This window comes from Pelmatolapia mariae, linkage group LG9 (assembly GCF_036321145.2).
Source record: "Pelmatolapia mariae isolate MD_Pm_ZW linkage group LG9, Pm_UMD_F_2, whole genome shotgun sequence".
NCBI lineage: Eukaryota > Metazoa > Chordata > Actinopteri > Cichliformes > Cichlidae > Pelmatolapia > Pelmatolapia mariae.
In genome coordinates, this window is record NC_086235.1 from 8,855,601 (window position 1) to 8,883,201 (window position 27,601).

Below are 27,601 nucleotides of genomic sequence, written 5' to 3' on the forward strand. Positions count from 1 at the left end.
ACCAGGGGGAGCTGCTGTTGATCAAGGCAGTTGCTCCACCAAAAAGTACAACCACAGAAGAAATATACCCCCAAGTTACTAAACATGGCAGAACCGAAGAAGCGAAAGGTAGAAAGTGAGTGCAGAAAATTTCAGACAAGGTGGGAGAGTGAATGTTTCTTCAAAGAATTCATGGGGACGTGTATCTGTTTGATCTGCACTGAAACTGTGGCAGTTATGAAAGAGTATAATGTACGACATCATTATCAAACCAAACATCAGGCCTATGCATCCTACACTGGTGCTGAGCGAGAGCAGAAATTAAAGCAAATGGTAGCTCTCCTGCAGGGTGAGCAACAGTATTTTTTTCGTGCTCAAATTGTCCAGGAAAAGGCTCCAATATGAGGTCGGGATGGAGACCTCATAAAACACGGCCTCGTTAAAGTCACCGAAATAACGTGTCCGGAAAAAGTGCAGGACTTCAACAACGTCAGCATGTCCAGAAATCCAGTTGTGCGACGCATTGAAGACTGTCAGCCAACATTAAACTGCAGCTGTTTGATAAAGCTGTGCTCTTGATTTTTACTCCATTGCATGCGATTAGAGCGCCGATGCCACAGACGCCGCACAGCTGCTAATTTTTTGCGGGGAGTGGACGAGACCACGAGCACTTTAGGTGAGTAAAAAATATATTCCACAGTACCCGTGTGTTAACGTGCAGGTACACGTGCTTCAAATATCAATAATGCGCATCGATTCTGTCACTACCCTGCTTTTGCGCACCACTTTCTTATATGCGTTTTTCTTGTTAACACACAGAGTACACACCGCTGTGCACAGCGCACGCACATGCAAAGTCAGCTGATCTCATCTGATGCAGATTTCCTCCTTGATCAAGTGACATTTGTCTGGATTTTTTGGCACGAGTGGCGTCGGATCAGCACCGCAGCTGGATGGCCCGATTTACATACCCAGCGCAGCTGATACTCACCAGAATAATTTACTAAAATTATGCACTCCTGTTATTAAGTCCAGTTCAGTCTGTTAATGTTGATAACGGTTTCAAACGAATGTTAATAGGTGTGTTGCTAAGCCTAATAACTTAAATAACAAACTTGAAATTTACCCGTCCCATTTTCCCCTTTATTGTTTTTTCTCTGTGCTGTAAATATTCCCTCTAAGAAGAAATCTGAGTCTGCTGTTCTGAGAATGAGCTACCAAAGCTTTTTCTGCATAAATCAATAAAGATCCATTTATGGAAAGCTGTGATGAAGGCAGTTTTGTCTTTAATTATATTCAACAATATAACACATTTGACCATTTTTAAGTGATTTTTAAAACAGTAAAGGTTATATACCTAATTTCTAGTAAGTGGCCCAGCCCGTCCTATATTTTTATGTATGTGGCCCTCAGCGAAAAAAGTTTGGACACCCCTGCTTTATTGAAACACACAATGAGTATACAACATACAAAAGATGAAGTTTACGAAAGAACAGAACAGAACATACAAAACCAGGAGTAAAAAAAAAAAATCTTATTAGTACGCGGACAAATCAACATATATATATTGTTCTGAGAGGCTTTTTGTTGGTTGAGTCTGAAATTGATTGTATGTACAATTCCATATCCTTATAAAAACGCAGAAATATGGTGTTTTATTAATAAACTTACCTTTTTGGATAAAAAATTTAGCTAAAAGTATTTACAAATTTATTATAAAAAAACATTTATCATTCTTCCTGGGGAACTTAAAGAAACAGAATAAAACATTTTCCCATCATAAAGAAAACTCCTTTAAAATATGGACAATAACAAAACTGCTAAATTCCTTCCAGAATCTCTGTGTAGAGGAACAGTACGAAAAAAGATGTGCCACAGTTTCTGGATAATCCCCACAGAAAGTTCAATTAGATATTATATATATGGGAGAGACACGAAATCATCTTGGAATAAACTACGTATTCTCTTATTGCTGTTACCAAGTTCCTGTGAAAAGCAGATTTTTCCCACTGCTGACTCAGCTGGATCAGGGAGAGTGACTGAGGTAGATATTGAACTGTCAGTGTTTTTATATAACATTAAAGTACCTGAGGGTATGGCACCAAGCACCATTGAGAATTCCCAAACACTGATGGGAAAATTATATAGTGTAAGGAATTCATTGTAAGTAAGTAGTACTCCTTCTTTATTAACCAGCTGAGCCACCAATAGGATCCCATTTTGGACCCAAGTTTCCAGGAAAAGCGATTTATTTTTAAATAAAATATCTCTGTTGTTATGGTTTTTCCATATAAAATTGAAGTGCATGCGGTCAATGTCTTTACTAATCTTCTTATCCAGATGTAAGGAGAGAGCAGCATTTGCCAGTCGGGATATCCCTTCAGCTTTAGTAATTAACACTGTACCTGTCAGAGATAAATCCCTTTGCAGCCACTGGTTGAACTTTTTTCGTGTTTTTTGTATAATCGGAGTGCAGTTTGACGAGCATCTTGACTTGGTCTTTGGATATTAACAGTCCTGGGTATGTGACTTTTTATTTAACAGAAATGTTACAGATAGCATTTGCAGTGCAGTCTTTAATTGCTAGTAATTCATATTTTTTTTTAGATTTAGACATAAACCAGATGCCTCAGAGAAATCTCTAATAACACTAAGGGCTGGACGGATTTGATTTGCATTCTTCAAGAAGAGTGTGGTGTCATCAGCTAGCTGGCTGATAATGAGCTCCTTATCAGCTATGGTGATTCCTTGTATAACAGGTCAAATCTCGGGGTGGAGTCTAATCATTTTAATTGAGCTATTGCAATTCGTGTACAAGGTTTTGAAGCTTTACAGAAAAATGCCAAATTTGGAAAATAAATTGATGTTCAATTGTATCAAAAGCCTTTTAAAAATCCAGGAAGAGAATGAAGCTAATGTCAGATACCAAATCAGAGTAATCAAGTAGATCCAAAACCAGTCTAATGTTATTAGAAATGTGTCTATTTCTCATAAAGCCTGATTGTGTCTCATTGATAATTGTATCCAAGAACTCTTTAATTCTGTTAGCAAGTACTAAAGCCATAATCTTATAGTCATTATTGAGCAGACAGATGGGTCTCCAATTATCAATAAGAAGTAAGTCTTTGTTTGGCTTTGGAATAAGTGTTATGAGACCCTGAGTAAGAGTAGGAGGGAGGGTGTTATTCTCTATACTTTCTATGAAAACCTGCAGGAAGAACGGAGCCAGGAGATTAGAAAATGATTTATAAAACTCTGCAGTTAAACCATCTGTGCCATCTGAGACAGAAATTAATTCTTTCTTCTAGGAGTCAAGTAATTTATCATTTTCAGTTTTGTTATTGTAACCATATATATTTACTGTAATGAAAGTACTGTTATTGTGTCTAATTATTGAACAAAGGTAGTGATTGTCCTGCAGGTAGGGGGATGTAGACTCGGAAGGTGAACTGCACAACGATGCCTCTGGGTCTGGTGCTATTCTGGCGCTTGTCTCCGAGTCAGTGTACGGTGTCGATGGCGTCAGGCACCCTGTCATTTTGTTCTGCCAGAACAGATCGGCATATCTCTATCACCTTTCCCCTTACGTCTTCTTTCTCAGTCTCCTTGACTCCATGTAGTCTGAGATTCCAACTCCTGGAATATCTTTCCAGCTCAGATATTCCCTGATGGCCGTTGTCCACTCGGCCTTCCTCTTTAGTTACTTTTTTTCCAGGTCGCAAACTTTCCCCTTCATGTCTTTCATTTCCGCGCACACAAAATCAATCATCTTTTTGAGACCCTCAATCTTTATCGTATTAGCTCTCACCATGTTCAAGTTCTCTCTCACCATGCTCTCGATGTTATCAGACCTGGTCTTTATTAGTGCCGATAAACTGGAAATTATCTGGTTTACATCAACTTCTTCAGAGCTGGTGAATTAAGAGGTGTAACAGGGAGAGGTGGGAACTCATTCATTTCCTCTTTGGCTAACGTGAGTGTTACCACAGTAGCTGCGTAGTTATGGCAGCTATCCATTAGCACGTTGCTGGGCGTAGCACTCTCCTCGTTAGCATTCTCAGGCGTTGTCTTAGACTTGGAACTTTCCAGTCCTCTTTTTGCTTCTTTCTGATTCTGCATTTTGCTGCTTCTTGCCTTATGATTGTTGTATCTTCCCTTGTTTAGTGAATTGTTAGTGTTAGCAGCATAAATTTGAGGTTTTACCATTGCTCACAAAATTTCTGTGCAGAAATCGGTAGAGAGCGTCTATTCACTCCGCCATTTTGGGACACCCCCCATTTGATTCAGTGGTTTATAAGCAGCTAACGGCATTACTTTTTTCAGTAGCGAGTAATCTAACTAATTACTATTTCTATCGTTACAACGCCGTTACCGTTACTAACAAGAAAATGCGGTGCGGTCACATTTCTATTTTTCAACAGACGGTTGAAGCTGTGTTCAGCTTACTGCACCTTATATCAGTTGCATGGAAGTAGCTGTAAGTAATCTGGAAGCTACAGCTTCAACCAAAAAGGTAAATGGCTGCAAAAGCTTTGTTGTTTGCAAAACTTTTGCATATAATTTTAAAATTGTCTATTTATATTTGTATTTAAAATCTTGAAATATGATTCATTAAACATGTTTGTGGTTGTTACGGTAAAATGTATAACCTTTTCTATTCGGATTTTATATTTTTGTCTGATTTTAGATCAGATGTGTTAGTACAGTATGTCAAAATGAAAACATGACTGTAAATTCAGACATGTGAGGTTGTGCTGAAAAAAATGATACCAAAGAAAGCAAATTAAATCGTTTTTTAAAGGGAAAATCATAAGTAGTTAAAAATGGCCAACTATCCCCTGGAGCCCACAGGGTTAAACGTTTTTTTTAAAGTAACGCAATAGTTACTTTTCAAGTATTTAATTACTTTTAGAGTCTTGTAACTCAGTTACTAACTAAGTGACTTATTCGAAGAAGTATCTAGTAACTATAATTAATTACTTAAAATAACTTGCCAATAACTTCCGGCGCCCCCCGTGTGCGGCAGCCTGTTACAGCAGCTCTGCTCATTCTGAGTTTATTTCTTTCTTATCTTTTTCTTCTCGTAATTTTTTTATAACTAACGTATTAGTAATTAGACTCTGCAACCATGTTCTACCGTTTTGTGCTAGTTCTGGTCGTTTTTCTTAGTTTTTTTCTACTTTTGTCACCCGTGTCTGGGGACCCAGAGCAGGGATCCTTTGTTTACAGTAAGGATCAGCTGTTAGCGCTGCGTCCAGCAGCGGTACTGCCGGCGGACAGACTTGACATTCCCAGCGAGCTGAGGAGGAAAAGACGGGGGTGTCGTGCTGGGAAGGAGCGCCGTCGCCTGAGAAGGAGACGTTATCGACCATCTCTTCCTTCTGTAATTATTGGAAATGTACGATCTTTGCCCAATAAGATGGATGAGCTCACGTTGCTAACCTGGTCACAGAGGGAGTACCGGCAATGTAGCATCATGATGCTAACCGAGTCGTGGCTAACACCGCTATCTCCGGACACGAGCGTGACACTACCGGGATTCCAGCTGCTGCGAGCGGACAGGACGAGAGAGAGCGGTAAGAGGAAAGGAGGGGGACTGACAGTGTTTGTGAATGACAGATGGTGTAACCCTGGGCACATCACTGTGAAAGAACAACTCTGCAGCAGAGACATTGAGCTGTTAGCCGTTAGCATGCGTCCGTACTACCTGCCCCGGGAATTCTCGCATGTTATCGCGATAACAGCGTATGTCCCCCCCTCGGCCAACGCGGATGCAGCCTGTGACACTCTCCACTCAGTGGTCAACAGACTGGAAACACAATCTCCGAGAGCCCTCCTCATAATATCAGGGGACTTCAATCATGCCTCACTGGACTCCACACTGCCCACATTCACCCAGTATGTGACCTGCCCAACCAGAGACAATAAAACACTGGACTTACTGTATGCCAATGCTGAAGAGGCATACAGTTCATCACCTCTCCCTCCCCTGGGCAGATCTGATCACAACCTGGTGCACCTTGTCCCTGTGTATGAGCCCTTAGTGCGCAGGGAGCCACCAGCCACCCGCACAGTGCAGAGATGGTCGGAGGAGAGCGAGGAGGCTCTTAAGGATTGTTTTGAGTCGACTGTGTGGGAGGTGATCTGTGACGACCACGGAGAGGACATCGACAGCCTTACTACATGCATTACTGACTATATTAATTTCTGTGTGGATAACACCGTACCTACCAGGACTGTGCGGTGTTTCTCCAACAACAAACCTTGGATTACCCCAGAAATTAAAGCTGTCCTCAAGCAGAAGAGGAGGGCCTTCAAATCCAAAGACAAAGAGGAGTTGAAAAGGGTGCAGAGAGAGCTGAGGTCACTGATAAGGAATGGGAAGGACAGCTACAGGCAGAAGATGGAGAACCAGCTTCAGCAAAACAACGTTGGTGAAGTCTGGAGAGGCCTCAGAACCATCTCGGGCCACAAACATCAGAACTCTCTGCCTGGGAGTGATGTGAGGTGATCAAATGAACTGAATCATTTCTTCAACAGATTTGATTCAGCCATGAGGCAGTCTCCAAGATCGGCTGCAGACTCACCCACCCCCACTGCTGCTGTTCCACCTCTGACACCTAAGACACTTCACACCTCCTCTATTCACCCTGCTCACTCCTCCCCACCCCCAACAACAGCATCCAATACACACTCAACACAAGGCTCCAGCCTGTCTCTCTCAACCACCCAGGTTAGGAGGGAACTGAGGAGGATTAAAGCCAAGAAGGCAGCGGGTCCAGATGGCATCAGCTCGAGGGTCGTCAGGTCCTGCGCGGACCAACTGTGTGGTGTGATGGAGCACCTCTTCAGCCTGAGGCTGAGGCTGGGAAGAGTCCCACAGCTCTGGAAAACCTCCTGTGTTGTTCCAGTGCCAAAGACTTCACGCCCCAAGGACCTCAACAGCTACAGGCCGGTGGCTCTGACATCCCACCTGATGAAGACCCTGGAGCGGCTGGTCCTGGCTCAGCTTCGGCGCCTTGTGAGCTCATCACTGGACCCACTTCAGTTTGCCTACCAGCCTGGCATTGGAGCGGATGATGCCGTTATTCACCTCCTACATCGTTCCCTCGCTGACCTGGAGAGCGCTGGAAGCACTGTGAGAATCATGTTCTTTGATTTCTCCAGTGCCTTCAACACTATTCTTCCCTCGGTTCTGAAGGACAAGCTGGAGAACTCAGGAGTGGACCATCACCTCACTACCTGGATTCTGGACTACCTCACCGACCGACCACAGTATATGAGGACTCAGGGCTGTGTGTCGGACAGGGTCGTCTGCAGTACGGGGGCCCCACAGGGAACGGTTCTGGCTCCGTTCCTCTTCACCATCTACACTGCAGACTTCTCCCACAACTCCACCCAGTGCTTCCTGCAGAAGTTCTCTGATGACTCTGCAATAGTCGGCCTCATCACTGATGGGGACGACAAGGAGTACAGAGGACTGACTCAGGACTTTGTGGACTGGTGCCAGCTGAACTACCTCCATATCAATGCCAGTAAAACAAAGGAGCTGGTGGTAGACTTCCGCAGGCACAAACATCCTCCTCTGCAACCACTGAACATCCAAGGTATGGACATCGAGGCTGTGGACAGCTACAGGTACCTTGGTCCACAGGTACCTGTGGAACAACAAACTGGACTGGGCTCATAACTAGGGATGGGTATCGTTTAGGTTTTATCCGATACCGGTGCCAAATCGGTACTTTTGAAATGGTGCCGGTGCTTAAACGGTGCTTAAACCGGTGCTTAAAGAATGGAGAACACAAACTTCGTCCAAAAACCTCTCATGTTTTTATTTTTAGCAGTCTCTTTTTTTCTGCGAAATGATAAGAACCGTAACAACATATAAACATCATCTGTGCAAAGATTTATGTTTTCAAAGTGAAACAGTGAAAAATTACAGCGCTGTCAATACATATCCAGACGTTGTACAAAAATGTCCAATTCTGGCACACAATTGGACACCATGCCAGTTGATTTTTTTAGGTATTTAAGAGCAGAAATTAATTAATTTTATTAACATGCCTAAAAATGCTTTTGTTAAAAATACGTTTTTGAAGAAGTAACCACACATTTACATGGTAATGGGCCTTTTCTGCCATGGAGCGCTTAATTGGCCTCTGGCCCTTTAAACTCGGAGGGGCTGTAACTTTGGTTTCTTTTGGTTAATTTGCATGATTGACACCTCTTTTTAATTGTTTGAGCCAATAGAGTCACAGTAACGATGCCACGTTCACGCTACTTCAACCAATCAGGCGTTGTAATGCCAAAACCCACGTGGGTCCAAATTTACTGCATGTGGCCGCTGTCCGGTCAAGTGTCTGTAGGTGGGTCTAAAATGGAGGTTGTTGACGGAAAACGGCTCTGATGCAGCTAGGTAGGCGTGGCAACTGCTGATAATCACATGGCTACCGGCTACCGGTGAAAATAACGGAGGAAATCTGGACGGTAAGCCAATTTCTGTCTTAGCGCATTTGCTCCGCTGTGGGTTTTTGTGGTCTTCTTTTGCGACTATTTCAGTGAATTTTGGTCTGATCGTGGTGAAACTTGGTGTGTGGAGTCAGTGATAGCCCTGGAAGCTAACCAGCCTATCTTTAGCCAGTTACATGAAGTCTGGAGAATTACTGGTTCGCCTTGTTTGTTTAGCGGACTTGTGCGCATTTACATAACTGCTCGTTTAATCATGGCTTGTTTTCGTTGAGTTTGGTGGTTGTAGAAATGGTTTATATTAGGGCTGCTCAATTAATCGAATTTTAATCATGATTACGATCTGGGCTTTCAACGATCATTAAAAATGACTGAGCCGATTATTAGCTCCTCCTCTCGCGCTGCTCCGTGTGGCAAATCGAGCGCACCTCTCTGCGTTTCGAACACACGTCACAACAATTAAGAGGACCCGAGGGAAGCTCGGAAAGCTAAGCAGAAGTTATTTGGTGAGGAGAGGATAATGGCTGCTGAAGAAAGAATGCCGTTGGTTGAAAAGAGGTAAAACCCCAGATAGCAAGGAAACATTGAAACAATGTTGAGTCAATATCAGGCGATGTCATTGAACCAACGTTGAGATCTGACGTTGACCCAACGTCACTCTTGCACCCATTTTTAATGTTGAAACAACGTCAGGTTTTGATGTTGAATCAATGTTGAAACCTGACATTGATTCGATGTTATATTTTCTAACACTGTTGACATTGAAACAATGTCAGATTCTGATATTGAAACACTGTTGAGCTATGGTGTTGATTTTCCACCTCTTTTGCACAGTTGCTTTTTATTGAAAAAAAACAAAAAAACAAAAAAGGTCAATAGACATGTATCATTTGCAAAATACTTTATTAAAAGACAAAGTTTCCTATTTACATTTCTATGTTTCACGTCACTTTTTATTATTTACTCCGGGATGGGGATGGATGATGGGCGTCCTGCGTGCCACCCGTACGATCTGGAGCATATCTGAGCCATTTCTGGACTGCTTGAGCAAAGACCAACTCAGACATAGAGTTCGCCCCTACCTGCTGCGCCAGGCCATCTAGGACAAAAATAGACACACACACAAAAAAACAAACACAAAAAAAGGGAATTAGAGCACATGAATAAGCTCTTGTTAATTGTCTTCAGCAGGGAGAAAGTATGTAAACTCCTAGGCTGATAAACATGAAAGTCACCAGGCGGAAATCAGCAAACTGCCACATTTGATTCCCAAAGAGCTATAAGCTGAAAATGTGATATGTCTTAGCATGGTGTGCCGTGTATCCTTTAAAAAAAAAGAAAAAGAAAACATGGGGTCCTCGGGCTGTACAAAGTGTACATTTATTGTAAAACTACAATAAATGTTAAAACTTACCAAATATGCATCTGCACAGCGCTGTCTCTTTAAATGCCCTTTTTTGCTTTGTCTGGTCCTTGGTATTTTTTCCCTGCCCAGTTGAGTACAGAGGCCAGCTCCTTTGTAATGGCATAAACCATTACACGGCGGACTCGCACCTCCAGTGTGGTCCAGCAGCACCAATCAACGCAAAGCGTCTCACCTATAGACACATTTTAAGAGATGGAATTAGCGTGTCTCATGTCTTAAATGTGTATGCAAGTGCTTGTGTGTTTACTTCATGTAATTGATGATAGAAACATGTCATTTGGTTTTCCCTAAAGCCTGATTTTCAAGTCATACAAAGAATAAACCAAAGTATTGGCAGTACAATGTATTTCTATTCCCTTTTGTTGGATATTCATTTGTTAGTTCTTGTAACTGCTAAAAGTGTTTACTAGTTTTTGCCTGTCACATATATTTGTTATACCATGTAAACTGTGAAATTCCAAGATTTTCAAACTTGCCTTGCAATAGTAGCCTCACAGAGTCTCTGGAATCTACAGAAAAAAAAAATCACAACAAGATGACATTCAGGAGTATAAACTGGTGTTTTGAAGATAAGAGTACAATGAAATTGTGATGCAGCTTTAAAGCTTTTTTAAAAGCATACCATCTATAGGGAAGACATCAGACTGCATGCTGGCGAGATCGCAAAGCTGTGTCGGTTTGTGCCGGAGTGGCGAAAGGTGCCGGAAGCTGGGTGGGGCATTATGATGGTTGCTATCAGTGGGCTGGGGGGCAGACTGCGGAGTGATGAGGGCTGTTTAGAAAAAGATAATTTTTAAGTATTTAAGAATACAGACAACTTGTCAAAAAAGTTTCCTTGTGTCAGACACAGATATGTACACAGACACTAGACAGTATTTTATTACCTGGTATTTTCACTCGAGGGGCCTGGGGAAACCGTTTTTTTGTAGGCTGCTCATCCTCTGAGTCCGTATATGTGTACAGGGGATTTGGTCTAAAGAAAATAAATTAAAAACGGTCTTAAGTAATTGTAAATATGCTTTTGGCATATTGTTTCCTAAAGTTAGTTTGATTTCTAACAACACACACAGGAAACAGAGACGTGCAAGAAGGTACAGTATACAATGAATTTTTGAAGTGCACAAGTGTACACGGCTTTGCATTTTTAAAAAGTTTACAAACTTCCACTTTTTGGACTATATTATGTGGTGATATTGCAGTATGCAAGCACCACAGATATGTATAAAAGACAAGATCATAAATTCTTAACAATCAAAGATATGTTTGTGAATAAAAAGGTTTTACTTGTGCTTTCTTTTAAGACTGGTCTGGGTTTCTTCTTCGGACTGAAGGTCAGACGTATCACAGCGTTCACGTGGATATCTCTGAAGACTGCGTTCTGCTTCGTGAAATGTGCCTGGAAATACAAACACAATGTACGGCCAGACATACATTACATGTGGACAAAAGGTGCAAACGCATAGAAAAATCAGCGGTTTCAAAAATACGCTGGTACGTGTGGACGTAGCCTTATTCATTATTCAAGGCACAAACGGAAAGTCATGTACGCGTGCAACGTACAGTCACGTGGGCATGCTGCGTGAGCTTTCAAACTGAGTCTAAAGTTTTCGTGTGCGAATTGAAGCGAGTGCTCTCCAATCATCAAAAGTAACAAAGTCATTGAACACGTTTATACAGTTAACTTTACGTTTATCAATCATATGTCACAGATTTAGAATTTTTTGTAGTACTAAGCAACTACAGAGCGAAAGTCTGGGTCAAGCGCCGAGGCGACGGCAAGAACAAAGGAAACCTCGAAGCGTTAAAGCTAGCTTTGTAAGGGAATATAACGAAGAAATTATGAAACGAAAATGTTTTCTTTGTTGATATACTTTGTTCGCAGTGCAATTTATTTGTTGCCGGATTGTAAGAAGTATAGACACAATTTCGGGCTCCCACATTTTGTGGGAGCAACTTAAATAACTGTAAAAAACTTGTTAATGTACAACATTAACGAGTTTTTTACTGTTATTCAAATGCAAACATGGAAATAACGAGTAGGAAAAAAAATCATTCATTCTTACCTTATACTAATCGTGGTGCAGGCCAGTGCAGTGCATGAACTGATGCCTTCTCCGGTCAATTCCGCTGAGAGTAAATCAAATGTCCCGCTCTACTGTACAAGACAATGAATACCTGGAGGGATGTACCAATGTGAGAGGGGTGCTGTGGAATAGTCCAAGTGATCGCTGCTTTAATTTCCCGGTCAACTATACATAAATTGCACGTAGACACGATTTTTTAAAGATGGTGAACTAGACCAAGTCATTGATAACAAATGAACAATAAATCTACTTTCTCTGGTACTTTATACCCGATCAGTTGCAATGCAATTTAATGCTCAACTACAAATCGATGGTGTTTGATGGTGACTGGAGCCGAATGATCGTCAACTATAAATAGACGTTTTCTCGACGTTGTTGTTGTCACCTGGTCGACTATAAATAGATCAAATATCAACGACAAAAAAACAACGGTGAATCAACATCGTTACAACGTCTCTATAGTAAGACCGTCGGTTTACCACAGTATTTCAATGTTGTTACAACATTGGCATTTCAACCCCGACCACATACGACGGTTCGGATGAAAAATCAACATAGATTCAATGTCGTCTTGCTATCTGGGATGACTTAAGTGGTGTGGAAACATTTTGGGTTCGCGGAGTCAGACGTGGATCAAGTAGACATAGTGTGGAAAGTTTGCTACGGTGTCGTAGCTGCACCACAGAGCAACACTACAAATTTATTCAATCATTTGAAGACCGCTCACAAAGTGACATACGATCAAACAATGAAGGAACATAGAGAAAAAACTCTTGACAACACCTGCTTCATCCTCACAGACCTCCATTCACGCTACCCTGTACCACGCGACTAAATATCCCACCAGCTCCCAGAGACACAAGGAGATAACAAACGCGGTAAAGTTTTCCTCGCCAAAGACCACTGCTCAATTAACACAGTGAACAACCAGTATTATGCAGTATTTTGAAGTTCACTAAACATAGATGCTTACATTTTTCATTTATTTTTTATATTGCAAACATTTGCACTTATCAGTATTTGCACACTATTTTATATTATTTTTTGACATCTTTAAAGCCATTATTCAATACATTGTTATTGTTAAATAAATATCGTCAAATAATCGAGATCTCAATTTCAGTGAAAATAATCGTGATTATCATTTTTGCCATAATCAAGCAGCCCTAGTTTATATGACAGTTTAGCTGAGATTCAGAGGTTTCTGTGGATACCACACATGTCTGGACTTATATTTCTCACCCCGTCTTATAACCGATTAAACGTGATCTCCTTCTTTTTGCTCGCGGTACCGGGGGCGTGGGGCTTAAAGCACTTGTTGCAGGCTGCTGAGTTTGCATCTTTTGCTGTGAAGTACAGCCAGACTTTTGACCGCTTCGCCTTGGGCATTTTTAATCTGTAGCTCTGCTCTAAAAGAACGTATGTACCTGGGCCCGCCTACTATCCTCTTAAAGGTAAAATGATTGGCTAGAATCCAAAGTGTATGACAGCTCAAGAAAAAAAAAAGCACCGAAATGTGCGCTGCTTTTCGGTCTGGTTACTACCGTTTATGTCAGAACCGGTGCCATCATGGCACCGGAAACCGGTACCCATCCCTACTCATAACTCAGACGCCCTCTACAGGAAAGGGCAGAGCAGACTGTACCTGCTGCGGAGACTCAGGTCGTTTGGAGTGGAGGGCCCACTCCTGAAGACCTTCTATGACTCTGTGGTGGCCTCAGCCATCTTTTATGGTGTGGTCTGCTGGGGTGGCAGCATCTCTGCTGGGGACAGGAAGAGACTGAACAGGCTGATCCGCAGGGTCAGCTCTGTTCTAGGATGCCCTCTGGACCCAGTGGAGGTGGTGAGTGACAGGAGAATGGTGGCTAAGCTGTCATCCCTGTTGGACAACATCTCCCACCCCATGCATGAGACTGTGACAGCAATTTCCCACGTGTGGGACTAATAAAGGTTATCTTATCTTATCTTATCAACACTGTTTATAAAGAAGGGAATCATTCGCAGGATTTGTGGAGTGTTCTGATGGTGAGAGATAGCAAACCACAGATCGTTCTATTGAGAGATATGGAGCCAGAGAGGCAGAGGAGAGGTTCTGTCGTGTGGGAGTATTTTTGGTTGATTTAGGTCAGTTTTGGTTGGGTTTGCCAGCTTTGCGTTCTTGTTGTTTGTTTTTTGCATGTTTATTTTATCTAAAAACATAAAAAACTTAAATTGTCAAAAATCTGCTTTTCATAATATAAGTATCATGAAATAACTTTAGAAAGACTTCCATTTGACTCTTTACATTTAATGTAATAAAAAATATATTTCATTTTTAAAGCAATCTTAAAATGTGCAGCAATTTAATGTGTTTATTCTTTTTAGCTGATAGTCTGTGGAACCCCAGACGACCAGATACCTGCAATAGCTTATCCCACATAATCTCTCCATTCGACTATTTTAAATTTGTTTATGTCTTATGCTTTTATGATTGTGTAAACTCATTGCTTTTATGTTGCTTTTTACTCTACTGTGTACAGTGACCTTGAGTGTTTTGAAAGGCGTTTTCAAATAAAATGTATTATTATTATTATTATTTTATTATTTTATTATTTTATTTATTTATTTATTTATTTATTATTTTTACCAGTTTCTGTGCACTCCAGCCTCTTCTGTGAGGGTTTTCTTTTTTTAAGGCAGGAGAAATTACTCCATGAAAACAAGCAGACTCAGCCATCACACAGTGGAACAAATTCTCTTCTTAAATAAAAATGAAAAAGGGTTACCTTAAATGCATCGTGTTTTTAATTTGCAAGTTCATAAGCATTTTCCCTTTGCGGTTCACAATCAATTCTGCCCCCAGGTCAAAAATATGTATAAGAATATTGGCCTAATATAATATTATTAATAAACATACCTGTTCAGCTGTCCAGTGATTAATTGTATTAGTAGCAGAAGCATACTCCTTAACGTGTTGTACATTATAATGTGTATATTATATGTATTTTTCAGATATTACTATCTACCAACATCAAGAAGTCACAAACAAAGAGAGACCACACCGTAAAACCATCGCCCTTTCCTCTCTTCCTCTCATCGCTTTTGCCACCTTTCCTTCATTTTGTGCTGCATTATACTCTCTGTCCTACTAACAACAACAACAACAACAACAACAATAAACTTTATTTATATAGCACATTTAAAAACCAGTGGTATACCAAAGTGCTGAACATGTGAGAGGGTCAGATGTAAGTAAAAGAGAAAGTCGAAGGTCATGGCAAAGTACCAAACATGCTAGCAGGTTAATGGCATTAAAAAACACAGAAATACATATAAAAGCATATTAGAACATTGTGTGTAAAATATAAAAGAGTCAAGAAAAATGTAAAATAATTAAAAGAGGTTAAGAATAGAATGAAGGTAGCAACAAGCATTGAAATAATACTAACAAACAAGCATTAACTGGTAGGAAAGGTGAGGTTAAATAAATAGGTTTTTAACCGCGATTTGAAAGATTGAATGGAATCAGACTCAAAGGTGGCAGTGGGGAGGTTATTCCACAGATCAGGTGCAGCCAAGGCAAACGTGCGGTCACCTCTAGTCTTCAGCCGGGACTCGGCTGTACCAAAAGTGACTGGGAAGATGATCTTAGTGCTCAACAGGGCTGTATAGTCTAGTTTTGCCCTCATAAGAAATGTTCTTAGCCCAAGCCGCTTTCGTAATTTTGTCTTTTATGTCATACCTCTGAACATTAACCTGAGTAGACTTTGCAATCACTGTGTCTTGCAGCTTTGGTCCCAGTGATCCGTGAGCATGCAGAATTTGCAAATCCTCATTTTCCAGAAGGGCAAGTTCTTTCTTTAAGCTGTACTGAATGCCATCATATCATTGCCCTCAGCACCTTCTTTAATTCCATATATACAGAGATTGTTGCGACGCAATCTACATTCCAGGTCCCTGACTTTGGTCTGGAGAGTGTTCTGCTGGTCCAGACACCGAATTGGCATATCTCTCAGGTCCACAGTTACTGTCTCAAGTTTGCTCACACGTTGTTCTACTTCAGTTAACCTAGTGCCGTGATTAGGGATATCCACGATGACATCTCTTCAATTCAATTTTATTTATATAGCGCCAAATCACAACAGTCGGATTTGGGAGACAGACAGCCTCAGTAGATCCTATAATAATAGATACAGAGAAAAACCCAACAATTATATGACCCCCTATGAGCAAACACTTTGGTGACAGTTGGAAGGAAAACCTCCCTTTTAACAGGAAGAAACCTCTGGCAGAACCAGAATCAGGGAGGGGAGGGGCCATCTGCTGAGACCGGTTGGGGTGGGAGAAGGAAAACGGATAAAGACATGCTGTGGAAGAGAGACAGAGATTAATAACAGATATGATTCGATGCAGAGAGGTCTATTAACACAAAGTGAGTGAGAAAGGTGACTGGAAAGGAAAAACTCAATGCATCATGGGAATCCCTTGGCTGAGGATTCAGGGCCACCTGATTCAACCCTAACTATATGCTTTACCAAAGAGAAAAGTTTTAAGCCTAATCTTGAAAGTAGAGATAGTGTCTGTCTCCCGAATCCAAACTGGAAGCTGGTTCCACAGAAGAGGGGCCTGAAAACTGAAGGCTCTGCCTCCCATTCTACTTTGAAATACTCTAAGAACAACAAGTAGGCCTGCAGAGCGAGAGCGAAGTGCTCTAATAGGGTGATATGGTACTACAAGGTCATTAAGATACGATGGGGCCTTATTATTTAAGACCTTGTGTGTGAGGAGCAGGATTTTGACTTCAATTCTGGATTTAACAGAAAGCCAATGAAGGGAAGCCAATACAGGATAAATATGCTCTCTCTTTCTAGTCCCTGTCAGTAGTCAAGTCTGGAAGTAATAAATGCATGAGCTAGTTTTTCAGCATTACTCTGAGACAGGATTTTTCTCATTTTAGAGATGTTGCGCAAATGGAAGAAAGAAGTCCTACATATTTGTTTAATATGTGATTGTCTTGGTCAAAAATGACTCCAAGGTTCCTCACAATGTTACTGGATGCTGAGGTAATGCCATCCAGAGTAAGAATCAGACAATATTTCAAGACTTTTTAGGTCCAAGTAAAATAACCTCAGTTTTATCTGAATTAAGAAGAAGAAAGTTAGTGGCCATCCAGGTCTTTATGTTTTTAAGACATTCCTGTAGTTTAACTAATTGGTGTCCGTTAACTGGCTTCATGGACAGATAGAGTTGCGTGTCATCCGCATAGCATAGAAAATGTATGCTATGTCTTCTAATGATACTGCCTAAGGGAAGCATGTATACTGTGAGCAGAATTGGTCCTAGCACTAAACCCTGTGGAACACCAGGATTGTGTGAAGAGGACTCTCCATTTACATGCACAAATTGGAGTCTATTAGATAGCTATGATTCAAACCACTGCAGCGCAGCACCTGTAATTTAAATTAATTTGTGGCCACATTCAAAAGAACTTCTCCCTGTGACTTTGTCTTTAATAGCGTTTAATGAGTGGTCTTCACAATAACTGCTTCTTCACTTAGTAGTTCACAACAGACCTTAATCTAGAGGTTTAAGATTACCATTAAGATTACCATTTTGTAATCTTCAATTAGCCAGCTGCATAAATTTGGGCACCCCAACAGAAAATTTACATCAATATTTAGTAGATCCTCCTTTTGCAGAAATAACAGCCTCTAATTGCTTCCTATCGCTTCCAATGACAGTCTGGATTCTGGTTGAAGGTATTTTGGACCATCTCCACAACATCTCCAGTTTAGCCAGTTTTCGTGTTTTTTGAGCATGAGTCACTTTAAGTCACACCATAGAATTTCAATAATATTCAGGTCTGGGGACTGAGATGGCCATACCAGAACATTGTACTTGTTTCTCTGCATGAATGCCTTACTAGATTTTGAGCACTTTTTAGGATTGTTGAAATATCAGCCCTGGCACAACTTCAACTTTGTCACTGATTCTTGAACATTTTTCTCAAGAATCTGCTGATACTGACTGGAATCATGTGATGTTTGTGTAATGTATGTATGGTTGGGAGGGTAAGATGGCGCTGGCAAGGTTGGCAGCCTTAACCCGCTCGAGGCAGGCGTTGCCGATTTGGAACACTTAAAAACTAACAACCTGATTACCCCCAATACATTTTTTTTTTTTACTCAGAAGTACCACTGCAGGACATGGTTGTGCATTAGCAACAAAATCTTAATTTGAGCCTGAGAGGTTTACCCAATTTCCCTTGGGATGAATAAAGTATTATCAATCAATCAATCAATCAATCAATCAACACCCGGTTATGCCAATCGGAGGTCACTAAAATCAATATTGAATCAGTGTGTAATTTTGCCAAAACAATGTCGGACTCCGTAGTTTTCTCTGGTCCCCTCCCCAATCAGACCTGGGGTCCGTTCTTCGTACCTCGCTTACTACATTCAAGATCAAATCATCGCACCAACTTTGATCTCGCTAATCCGGTTCTCCGAACACACCTGTTGTTGACGATTAGTATAGCTGGATGAAGTAATGTGAGATCACTGGGTGGCTGAAAAGGGGCTACGCATCGATAGTATTTTTCGGCAGCAGAGCAAGAACTCTTGATTGAGGGATTTCAGGAGTTTCAGAGTTTAATTAAAACGCAGGGGAACACTGCAAAGGCTGCAAAAGCAAGGAGAGAGGGCTGGCAGAAAGTTGCTGACAAACTCATAAGTAATTTATTATATTATATTACATTATATCCTCTTAGAGCCACAACAGGACCCACTAGAACATGGGAACAAGTAAAAGTGAAATATAAGAATATTCTACAGAATGGTAATATTTATCACTTATATTGCTTTTAGTCTCTTGAAAAGAGACCCTGAAATAAACTGTTTGTTTGTTCATAACAGCAACCAAGAAAAGGGCAGAGCAAATAAAGACAGGTGGTGGTCCTGCACCCCCTCGTCACACCCCTTTTTGTACTGTGACATTTATTGACATTGTGGGTTTTTGTTTTTTTTTGTTTGTTTTTTTTTAATAATTTTTTATTTTTCCATTGACATTCAGAAACAGACATTCACAGCGTATACATCACGTGAGAATACTTCTTGCATCTGTTGTCTGCCCTTATTGCCAAAATAGTATTTTTGTTTATATCGTGACATTGTGGGTTTTTTGTGTGTATGTTTACATAACACTCCATCACTTTTACCTGTTCCCATGCAAGGGGTGACTGAAGCAAAGCATGCACAGTAAGTTGGGAGATATATATATATCTATATATATAGAGAGAGAGAGAGAGAAAGAGAGAGAGAGAGAGAGAGAAAGAAAGAAAAAGAAAATAATACCCTCACGGGAGAATCTATATCTATTTATATATGAGCTAAAGGATCCTGTCTATCCCGCAATATACGCTGAATTCTGAAAACCCTCCTTATCAATCTTGCACCTTCCGCAATGGGTTGCTCGCGTACAAACGGACAGGACATGGCTGCGACAGACTTCCCAAATCCACCTTCGCTTTTATAGCCGTGGTCTCTCATCTTGATTACACGAAGTAATTTACTATTACTACTCTAACATATGAATTACATCTGAAATAATCAAATACATGAAATAGAATGATTAATAGTACATTTCCCTTTTTTTAGGAAATGACCTGTATGTATCTGTATTCAATAAAAGAATCATCAGCTGCTTTATCTTTAGTTACATTGATAATATTTATTTATGGAAAAACAGTGGAGAAATATCGCTGTTGCTTTCATATAAATGAAGTGGACATACCTGAGGAGCCGCGATCTAATCCTGTTTACATAAAGATAGCCTGCTCCCAAGCAGGTTTACGCTTACAGATCTGTTGCTATGACAGCAAGTCCCAGATGAGCTTCGGAGAACCGAACGATCCAAGATCACGCGAAATCGTCAACAATCAAATCCAGCTAACTTACTTAGCGAGGTACGAAGAACGGACCCCAGGGCTGTATCCCAATTCAGGGTCTGCAGCCTTAAAGTACGCAGCCTTAATGGTCCTCAAGGGCCGCGTACTCAAAGACCGTTAAGGCCGGAAGTGCGAGGCTTGTAGGCTTGTGAAATGGGATGTCTAGCCTGCCCAGGTTGCCTAGCAACCATGATACTAACATCTGGAAACGTTTCATACAGCTTTGTTTGACAGAAATGAAGGAGAATATATTTTGTTCATTTGTTTCTACATGAGCTCTGTGTGATTTAATAAGTATCTGAGGCTGAGACCACAGGACTGTAAAACATGATTTTTGAGCTTCATTTCTGTACTGAACAGTTTTAAGATTAGCTAGTAAATAACAATTAGCTAATGTTATTCATGAGACTAAAGTCATCTCACTTTGGTAATGTAAATATAATATGGCCAATATTATAGTTATTATATTAATCATTATTAGTTATTACAGCATTGAGTTTGAACTCCGTGTCAAATACTGAGCTTCAGTAAAGATTCAAGTTGCACTTATTTATATTTCCCATCACCTTAAATCTTCACTCAAAGACAAGTATCTTTGACAGTATATATAGATGTATTATACATAACAGACAAATATTGTTTTGACAGTATGTTGGCATTGCTAAATTTGGCTCAGTGGCAGTCACTATATGGTAACGTTTAAAAGAGACATAAATACTAATTGAACTTTCTGTGGGGATCATCCAGAAACTGTGGCACATCTTTTTTGGTACTGTTCCTCTACACAGAGATTCTGGAAGGAATTTAGCAGTTTTGTTAATGTCCATATTTTAAGGGAGTTTTCTTTATGATGGAAAATGTTTTATTCTGTTTCTTTAAGTTCTCCAGGAAGAATGATAAATGTTTTTTATAATAAATTTTTAAATAATTTTAGCTAACTTTTTATCCATAAGATAAGATAAGAACAACTTTATTTATCCCGAGGGAAATTCTTTTGTCATGTACATGCTCAAAGCAGCAGGAGAGACAGAGGAACAGATGAAGTAGAAATAAGATATACAATAAGAATAGTGTACAGTAATATACAGTAGAATGTAAGTTTATTAATAAAACACCATATTTCTGCCTTTTTTTTATAAGGGTATGGAATTGTACATACAATCAATTTCAGATTCAGCCAACAAAAAGCCTCTCAGAACAATATATATATGTTTATTTTTGCGCGTACTCATAAGAAAATTTTTTTATCCCTGATTTTGTGTGTTCATGTTCTGTTAAAACTTCATCTGTTTGTATGTTGTATACTCATTGTGTTTCAATAAAGTTAATTTTTTAAAAAAGTACGTTCTAAGTGAAGCTTCAGACGTCACTAATCACGTGACTCTGGCCAAACGAATCAAGCCTCGACACAGTGCTTCTGAAGCAGTGTGTTGATCTTTTTGACACACGCACCAGAGCATCAGCTTCAAGCGGACCATCACTACCTCTCACATCTAAAGGTAAGTGCCAAGGTAACTTTGAACTGAGTTCAGTCAATCTCGAGTTTTTCGAAGTTTTCTGAATGAAGTTTTCTGTTGCTCTCTGTGAGAGAAGACCGTTAAAGGCGAGGCTCTCCAGAGTGTAGCAAAACAGGAAACAGCAGCTGTGTGTGTGTGAGTGTGCAAACGAATAGATTAGAAGTGCAAGTGAGCCACGAGTATAGAAAGGTCAAGTTTTGTGAGTTGTTTTTCTCACCACTGATCACGTGCTCAACACTCTACACATACTCGCATTCAATGTTCCCTCTAAGCTGCGCACGTGCGCAATTGCGCACTGCTGGCACGGTCCCTGCGCACAGAAAATCTGCGTTGCGCACAAAAAATCTAACCTGAATTGAAATTAAAATTAATACTTTAACAATTCTCTTTTGCAGTGTTAGTGACTGGCTGCTCCGTATGGGATTAGAACGATGCCACCTTATCCCATACTCCAGCCAATAATGCGGTTCATATTCGTATATACGCAGCTAATCAACGTTGTTGACAGGTTATGACAGCGTCCTTATGTGCCCACACCGGAGTTTTAGCTAGCAAAGCGGCGTGGCTGATGTGGAGTGAAGCCACGTTAGTGACAACGTGTACAACCATTGGAGATGTGAGCAGGACAGACGGAACAATTGACGGGAAAAGTGTGGACTTTATACCAGTTTTTAAATTGTGTTGATAGGCCACGTAAAACCAGAGTTGTGATTAAAAAAAATGCAATGTTTGGTTTTCTTCCTGAATACTGTCGTTGATTATATTTACTGCTGCAAGAAACGGTAAAAACAGCATTTTATAAGAAAAAAGGCTTGAAAGCACTCTCCACCTGTGAGCAAAAACAAACCCCACCCCCCTCTTCCTTTCCTATTTGTCCAAAAAAGTACCATGTCGACCAATCAAAAAATGATATGGCAACATGGCATCTAGTTGTTAAGATACGGGGGGAAGTTTTAGGAGTGACGGCGGTGTTTTGAAATGTGAGAGATTTGCGACGTTTAGCGCAAATCTTGTGTAGTTAGTGTGTAGTGTAGTCAATAGTTTTGTTGTGTGTGTCAGAACAATGAGGCGACTGCTGAATGTTACAGGTGTTACAGGAGTGATACATCTCCTGTTGTCAGGCCTGCAGGTATCAGGCTGTTGTTCTCCTTTATCTCATAGTGGACAGAAATTATTTTTTGGAGTGGCACAAATAATTTGTGTGGCATCAAGTTTGATGCAGAACAGCTGATTGTTCTGTAAATAGTTTGAAATGTTTATTTAAAAAAAAAAACACATTGGCTGCATTTAAAAAAATAGCTGCAAAAAAATTTGTTGTTGGCTAAAATGAGTTACTTTTTTTGAAGAAGTAACTATATAATTAATTGCCCAGCATTGGTCATTATATACTATGTTTTGCAGACAGAGAGTTACAGGACTGTCTCCCTGACCACAGACTCAGACTCATAATACAAGTCAGAGCTTTATTAAAAAAAAAAAGAAAGAAAGAAAGTTGTGTTTTCGAAATTGGAGTTCAGGTTATTTTTACTTCCAATAGTCTTAACATACTACACAGGTCAATGACTAGATTTTGTTTACATTTTCATTGTAAGTGGGCTAAAGTATTTAATTAAAGTACTCTAACATAAATGTAACTGCTGTAATTTGATTTGATTTTAATAAACCATGTAACTTGGATGGATTCGATGCTGGCGTGACCACAGTGCACACATCTGATGTCGCTCACAGTGGTCCAAGGGATCGCTCAGGGAGTTTGTGTGTTCGCTCAGACACATGAAAAATTAGAGGGAACATTGCTTGCATCACACGCGCGCTCTCAAGCATCAGTATTGTACAATTCTGGGCGTCACGTGAGTTGCAGACGTTACCATATAACGGAAATCTCCATTGTTCTGTAGCAGTGGTTCTCAAACGTTTCACAATGAGTTTCACCCTTACGAGCGACATAAAAGCGCAGTAGTATAGGCCTATTTAACACCACATACACATACTTGCAAACATTCAAAAGGGCTCTGTGTGTGTGTGTGTGTGTGTGTGTGTGTGTGTGTGTGTGTGAGAGAGAGAGAGAGAGAGAGTGTATATACATGTGGACTGTTGTACAGATGTGCACACTAAATGTGTCATCTGTGACATTTGTGAGGTTACCTAAAACACACTCTGTCAGTCTTGTTCCTCTTGAACAACAAAATGTTTAAAAATGTCGCGGGTTTACCTGGTGATATTCTCATGCTGATGCTGTTCACAGGACAATAAGAGTAAACGATCGGGATCTAATAATCAACTCGCAAAATAAAACAAAATAAAAACAAAACAACAAACACAAAACACCAGATATTATGATACAGACTTATAATTTGCACCGATGTTTTTTCGAAATTCTTTAAGCGAAACGTAAGGGCGAGAGCCCTCGGTGCGCCTGCTCGCTGCTGAAGTCAAAGTAAACTTTATTGTCATCTCCGCTACATACAGTCCAGTATATAGAGAGACGAGACGATGAGGCTCCAGTTACAGCAGTGCAAGTAAACAAACAATATATATAAGAAGAGTAAGAAAATAAATATACACTTTAGGATCAGGGGTAAAGGGATCAATAACAAATGAAAGTTTAAATCATCAAACTGTAAATTATAAAGTCTCACACACAACCCCTGGAAAGGGGAGGGAGACCTGCTGCTTCCAAATACAGCACATTTCATTCATAATGTTGTAAATCCAAGCCCATTATGTATTCACGATCTGAATACTGGGTTGTGTGAAATCCCAGAAATAATCCTTAGACAAAGTGAATCTGTGAACTAAGGTGTAGGTCTATTAGGTTAATTGTGGTGATACTCGGGTTGGGAGATTTGTGTTCATACTGGAGTGCAAAATTAAAACCAATGGAAGGTGGACAAGAAAAGTTCAAAGCCATCAGGTGCTCAGTTTAGAAAAAGAGAAAAGAAGAGGAGGAGAAATGAGCAAAAGATACAAGTAAGCAGATGTGTCATTGGATAATGGCAGGTCATCCTGAAACAATCAGACTAAACTCCAAACAATACATTATGTTACAGATTTTAATATTAATTAGTCATTGTTGATTTGTCATGTTCTCACGATTTATTATTATGATGGCTGCTTGCCCTCTCTCTCTCTCTCTCTCTCTCTCTCTCTCTTTCTCTCCCTCTCTTCATGTGTGTGTTTCTCTGGTGAAACAACAGTTTTATGTTAATGTACAATCCTTAATATGTTGTGTGTGTGTGTGTGTGTGTGTGCGTGTGCATGTGGAACTTTCTATTTTGTCTGTTTTTTTGTCTTGCAAATAAACCTTTAAAATGAATTCAATTTTATTATGTATTTATTTTTGGCCTACATCAGTAAAAAATGCCAAATTATATACACAAAGTTATAGAAATCACCACTCCCGTTATTCATGATGATTTCAACAACACTACATAATAACATGTAACATCACATCCTGTAAGCATAGTCTGCCTGCGTCTTTTCTCTGGAAATGAACATTTTCAGCCAATATAGGTAATACATCAACATGGCTGCCATGGCTAAGTTAGGAATATTTATAATGTAATTTCCAAAACTTGCATATGATCTGCAATTCGTAGCAGATCTACTGACTGTCTCAGAGCAGCTGGAGCAGTCTCAAATGGAGGTCAGTCCACTACTGCCACCTGTGGCCAAGTGCCATAGCCTACTACTAGATTAACTCGTGACACATCTGCACCTGTTTCTATGACCACATTGAGTCTGAGTGGCTGCACTTACACTGGTGCATTCAAATCCACCCACAAACATATTGAAAGATGCAATGTGGATTGTCAAGACTCAAACCAATCATTAAGCAAAGACAGCAGGGATCACTTGTTTCTGTTTATTATACAGCCAGATTTACTTGTGACACACATGTGCAGCTGGCTTTATCACCTATTTTGAATTTGTTTCAAGCACAATACATTTGTAACTTTCAGTGTTTTCCGCTCTTCCAAAAGAAGAAAAAAAACCTTCAACTACATGACATACAATTGTGTATTTGTTTTCACCTTATCATACACTTGAAGTTTTACAAATCACCACTCCTTTTGTTAATATCATTTCAGTCTCAGACAATCTAGTTTTTCTTACAGAGATTGAATGCACCTTCTGCGGATGGCGGTACCGCACAGTGTGCGTGGACTTCCCCTGTACAGAAGGCAACTACAAATGTTGTGAATGCTAAATAAACAGAAACAAATGATCCCTGTTGTCTTTGCTTAATGATTGGTTTTAGTCTTGACAATCCTCATTGCTGGCATTGCACCTTTCAATGCCAGCAATGCCAGGTATCAGTGCTCAAACCTTTTGTGTTTGTTTTCAATAAGTTCCCCACCTCGGGAAGCAATAATGTGTTCTTTTACTTGTCAGATGAACATATGAGACACTTTGACTCTTCAGTGCAGTGTGGAGCCTAACAAAGATCTGTTTTGTGTCCCAGCTGATCAGCAGGAGGAGAAGAGTCTGACGGAGCAGCAGAGGAACATTTTCAGCTACTTGGATTCAGCTCAGCCACTACAGAGAAAACAATGAGCTCAACACAGAAGGTGACAGACAGAGCAGGGCGATATGACCAAAAATATTTATCATGATATACATTTGAAAATTTGTGATAACAATATAACTGACGATATAATTGACACTAGACAAAATACTTTACAACTCCACAACTTTATTAAAAAACCCATCAATGTATTTTCACTTAAACAAGCAGCTGTTTTTTATGTGCATTAAAGTTATATAAAAATTTAACAGTGCAAATGCAAATTCCTTGCTGACAGTTTAACCAAAAGGCATTTCCAGTGGAAATTGGCCGACATATCCTGAGCATAGCCATGTATAATATCCACAAACTTAAAAAGCGGTTATATAGTCCTGGCCAAACGTTTTGAGAATTGCATAAATATTGGAAATTGGAAAAGTTGCTGCTTAAGTTTTTATAATAGCAATTTGCATACACTCCAGAATGTTATGAAGAGTGATCAGATGAATTGCATCGTCCTTCTTTGCCATGAAAATGAACTTAATCCCTAAAAAACCCTTACCACTGCATTTCATTGCTGTCATTAAAGGACCTGCTGAGACCATTTCAGTAATCGTCTTCTTAACTCAGGTGAGAATGTTGATGAGCACAAGACTGGAGATCATCATGGCTGTATCCCAATTCAGGTTCTGCAGCTTTAAAGTACGCAGCCTCAACGGTAGTGATGTGTCCTGTGTGTCGAAGCCTCGATACCTGTGTCGGGTAATCTCGGGGGAGTTTTTGTGAAGCGCGTATCGAGGCTTGATTTGATTACGTATGCAGTGACATTCGAGGCCTCACGGGCAGTCCGTACCATGTGACTGATTCAGGAACTGTCTCGCCAGTTTGCGCCAGATTCGAAATAAAATGGGCAGCAAAACACAGCTGATTTCCCCCATCACACTGTGTTGTGCAATTGGATTAAGCGAACAATTGATGAACATAATAGGTTATGGAGGCGTAGCAGGGAAAGGTGTTTTGTTGGTGTTTTACAGGCGATTCCAGAACCAGAGCAAAACCACGGAGGGGTTGGCGAGAATCCAGGAAGCAACCAGAGAAAGAGAGACCGAAAAGAAGCACAGAGAACCTCAGATCCAGAGAATGTTTGGTTTAGGAGACTAAAAGCTCATTAGACACAGGTTAAATGTAAGCATAAAGGTAATGAAGAGTAATGAGAAGGACTTTAGTTATAGTTTGCAGGATTTTTGTGTTATGTAAATTGCCCAAGAATAGTGTTAAGGCCAGATATATGTTAGCCGTAGAGGGGGTGAAAAACCAGGGGTAAATTTTAACTCTATAGAGGCTGTTTCCAAAGAGTGATAAAAAGCAATGTCGGAACTGTTATTAGGAAAAGCTAATTATATCTGTTCGGATTTTACCGTTAGCAGTGAGGGAAGTCAGAAGTGGGTTTAAACTGGGTTTCTACTTAAAAGGGGGGTAATAATTAAGGGAGGACAGTTCACAGCCCAGCGCAAACGTGAGATGCTGTCTAAGAGCTAGATGTTTGTTATATTTTAGCTATTACTGTCACATGAAAGTAAAACTTAATGGGATAAATTAGGGTTTATGTCGTCTTTTAAAAAAGACGAAAAGGGGGTCTGTTGGGATTTAAATACATATTCTTAGCACTTATTTGCTGATTATATTGTTTATGTATAA

The 27,601-nt window shown here is 40.1% G+C and overlaps 2 protein-coding genes and 2 long non-coding RNA genes across 7 annotated transcripts in view; 1 reads left to right on the plus strand and 3 right to left on the minus strand.

The window, feature by feature from the left end:
- LOC134634075 (zinc finger protein 729-like) overlaps positions 1-27,601 on the plus strand; it is a 219,534-nt gene that overhangs the window by 61,517 nt on the left and 130,416 nt on the right. The window contains exons 1-2 of one of the 3 annotated variants that reach the window (XM_063483136.1): positions 21,281-21,378; positions 25,862-25,967. The exons of the other annotated variants lie outside the window; for them this stretch is intronic. Of the exons in view, the coding sequence (XP_063339206.1) occupies positions 25,950-25,967 (18 nt within the window). The 5' untranslated portion in view covers positions 21,281-21,378; positions 25,862-25,949. Of the gene's footprint in view, positions 1-21,280; positions 21,379-25,861; positions 25,968-27,601 lie in introns of those variants that run through there. 3 annotated transcript variants of the gene reach the window in all.
- LOC134634076 (zinc finger protein 208-like) overlaps positions 1-27,601 on the minus strand; it is a 144,860-nt gene that overhangs the window by 41,276 nt on the left and 75,983 nt on the right. The window lies entirely within an intron of this gene.
- Positions 9,386-10,550, minus strand: LOC135933574 (uncharacterized). The gene is made up of 4 exons (XR_010573834.1): positions 10,494-10,550; positions 10,348-10,380; positions 9,860-10,043; positions 9,386-9,544 (listed from the first exon to the last, which is right to left on the minus strand). It is a non-coding gene; the product is annotated as an uncharacterized LOC135933574 (long non-coding RNA).
- On the minus strand, positions 10,553-11,243 carry LOC134634875 (uncharacterized). The gene is made up of 3 exons (XR_010094902.1): positions 11,156-11,243; positions 10,756-10,844; positions 10,553-10,643 (listed from the first exon to the last, which is right to left on the minus strand). It is a non-coding gene; the product is annotated as an uncharacterized LOC134634875 (long non-coding RNA).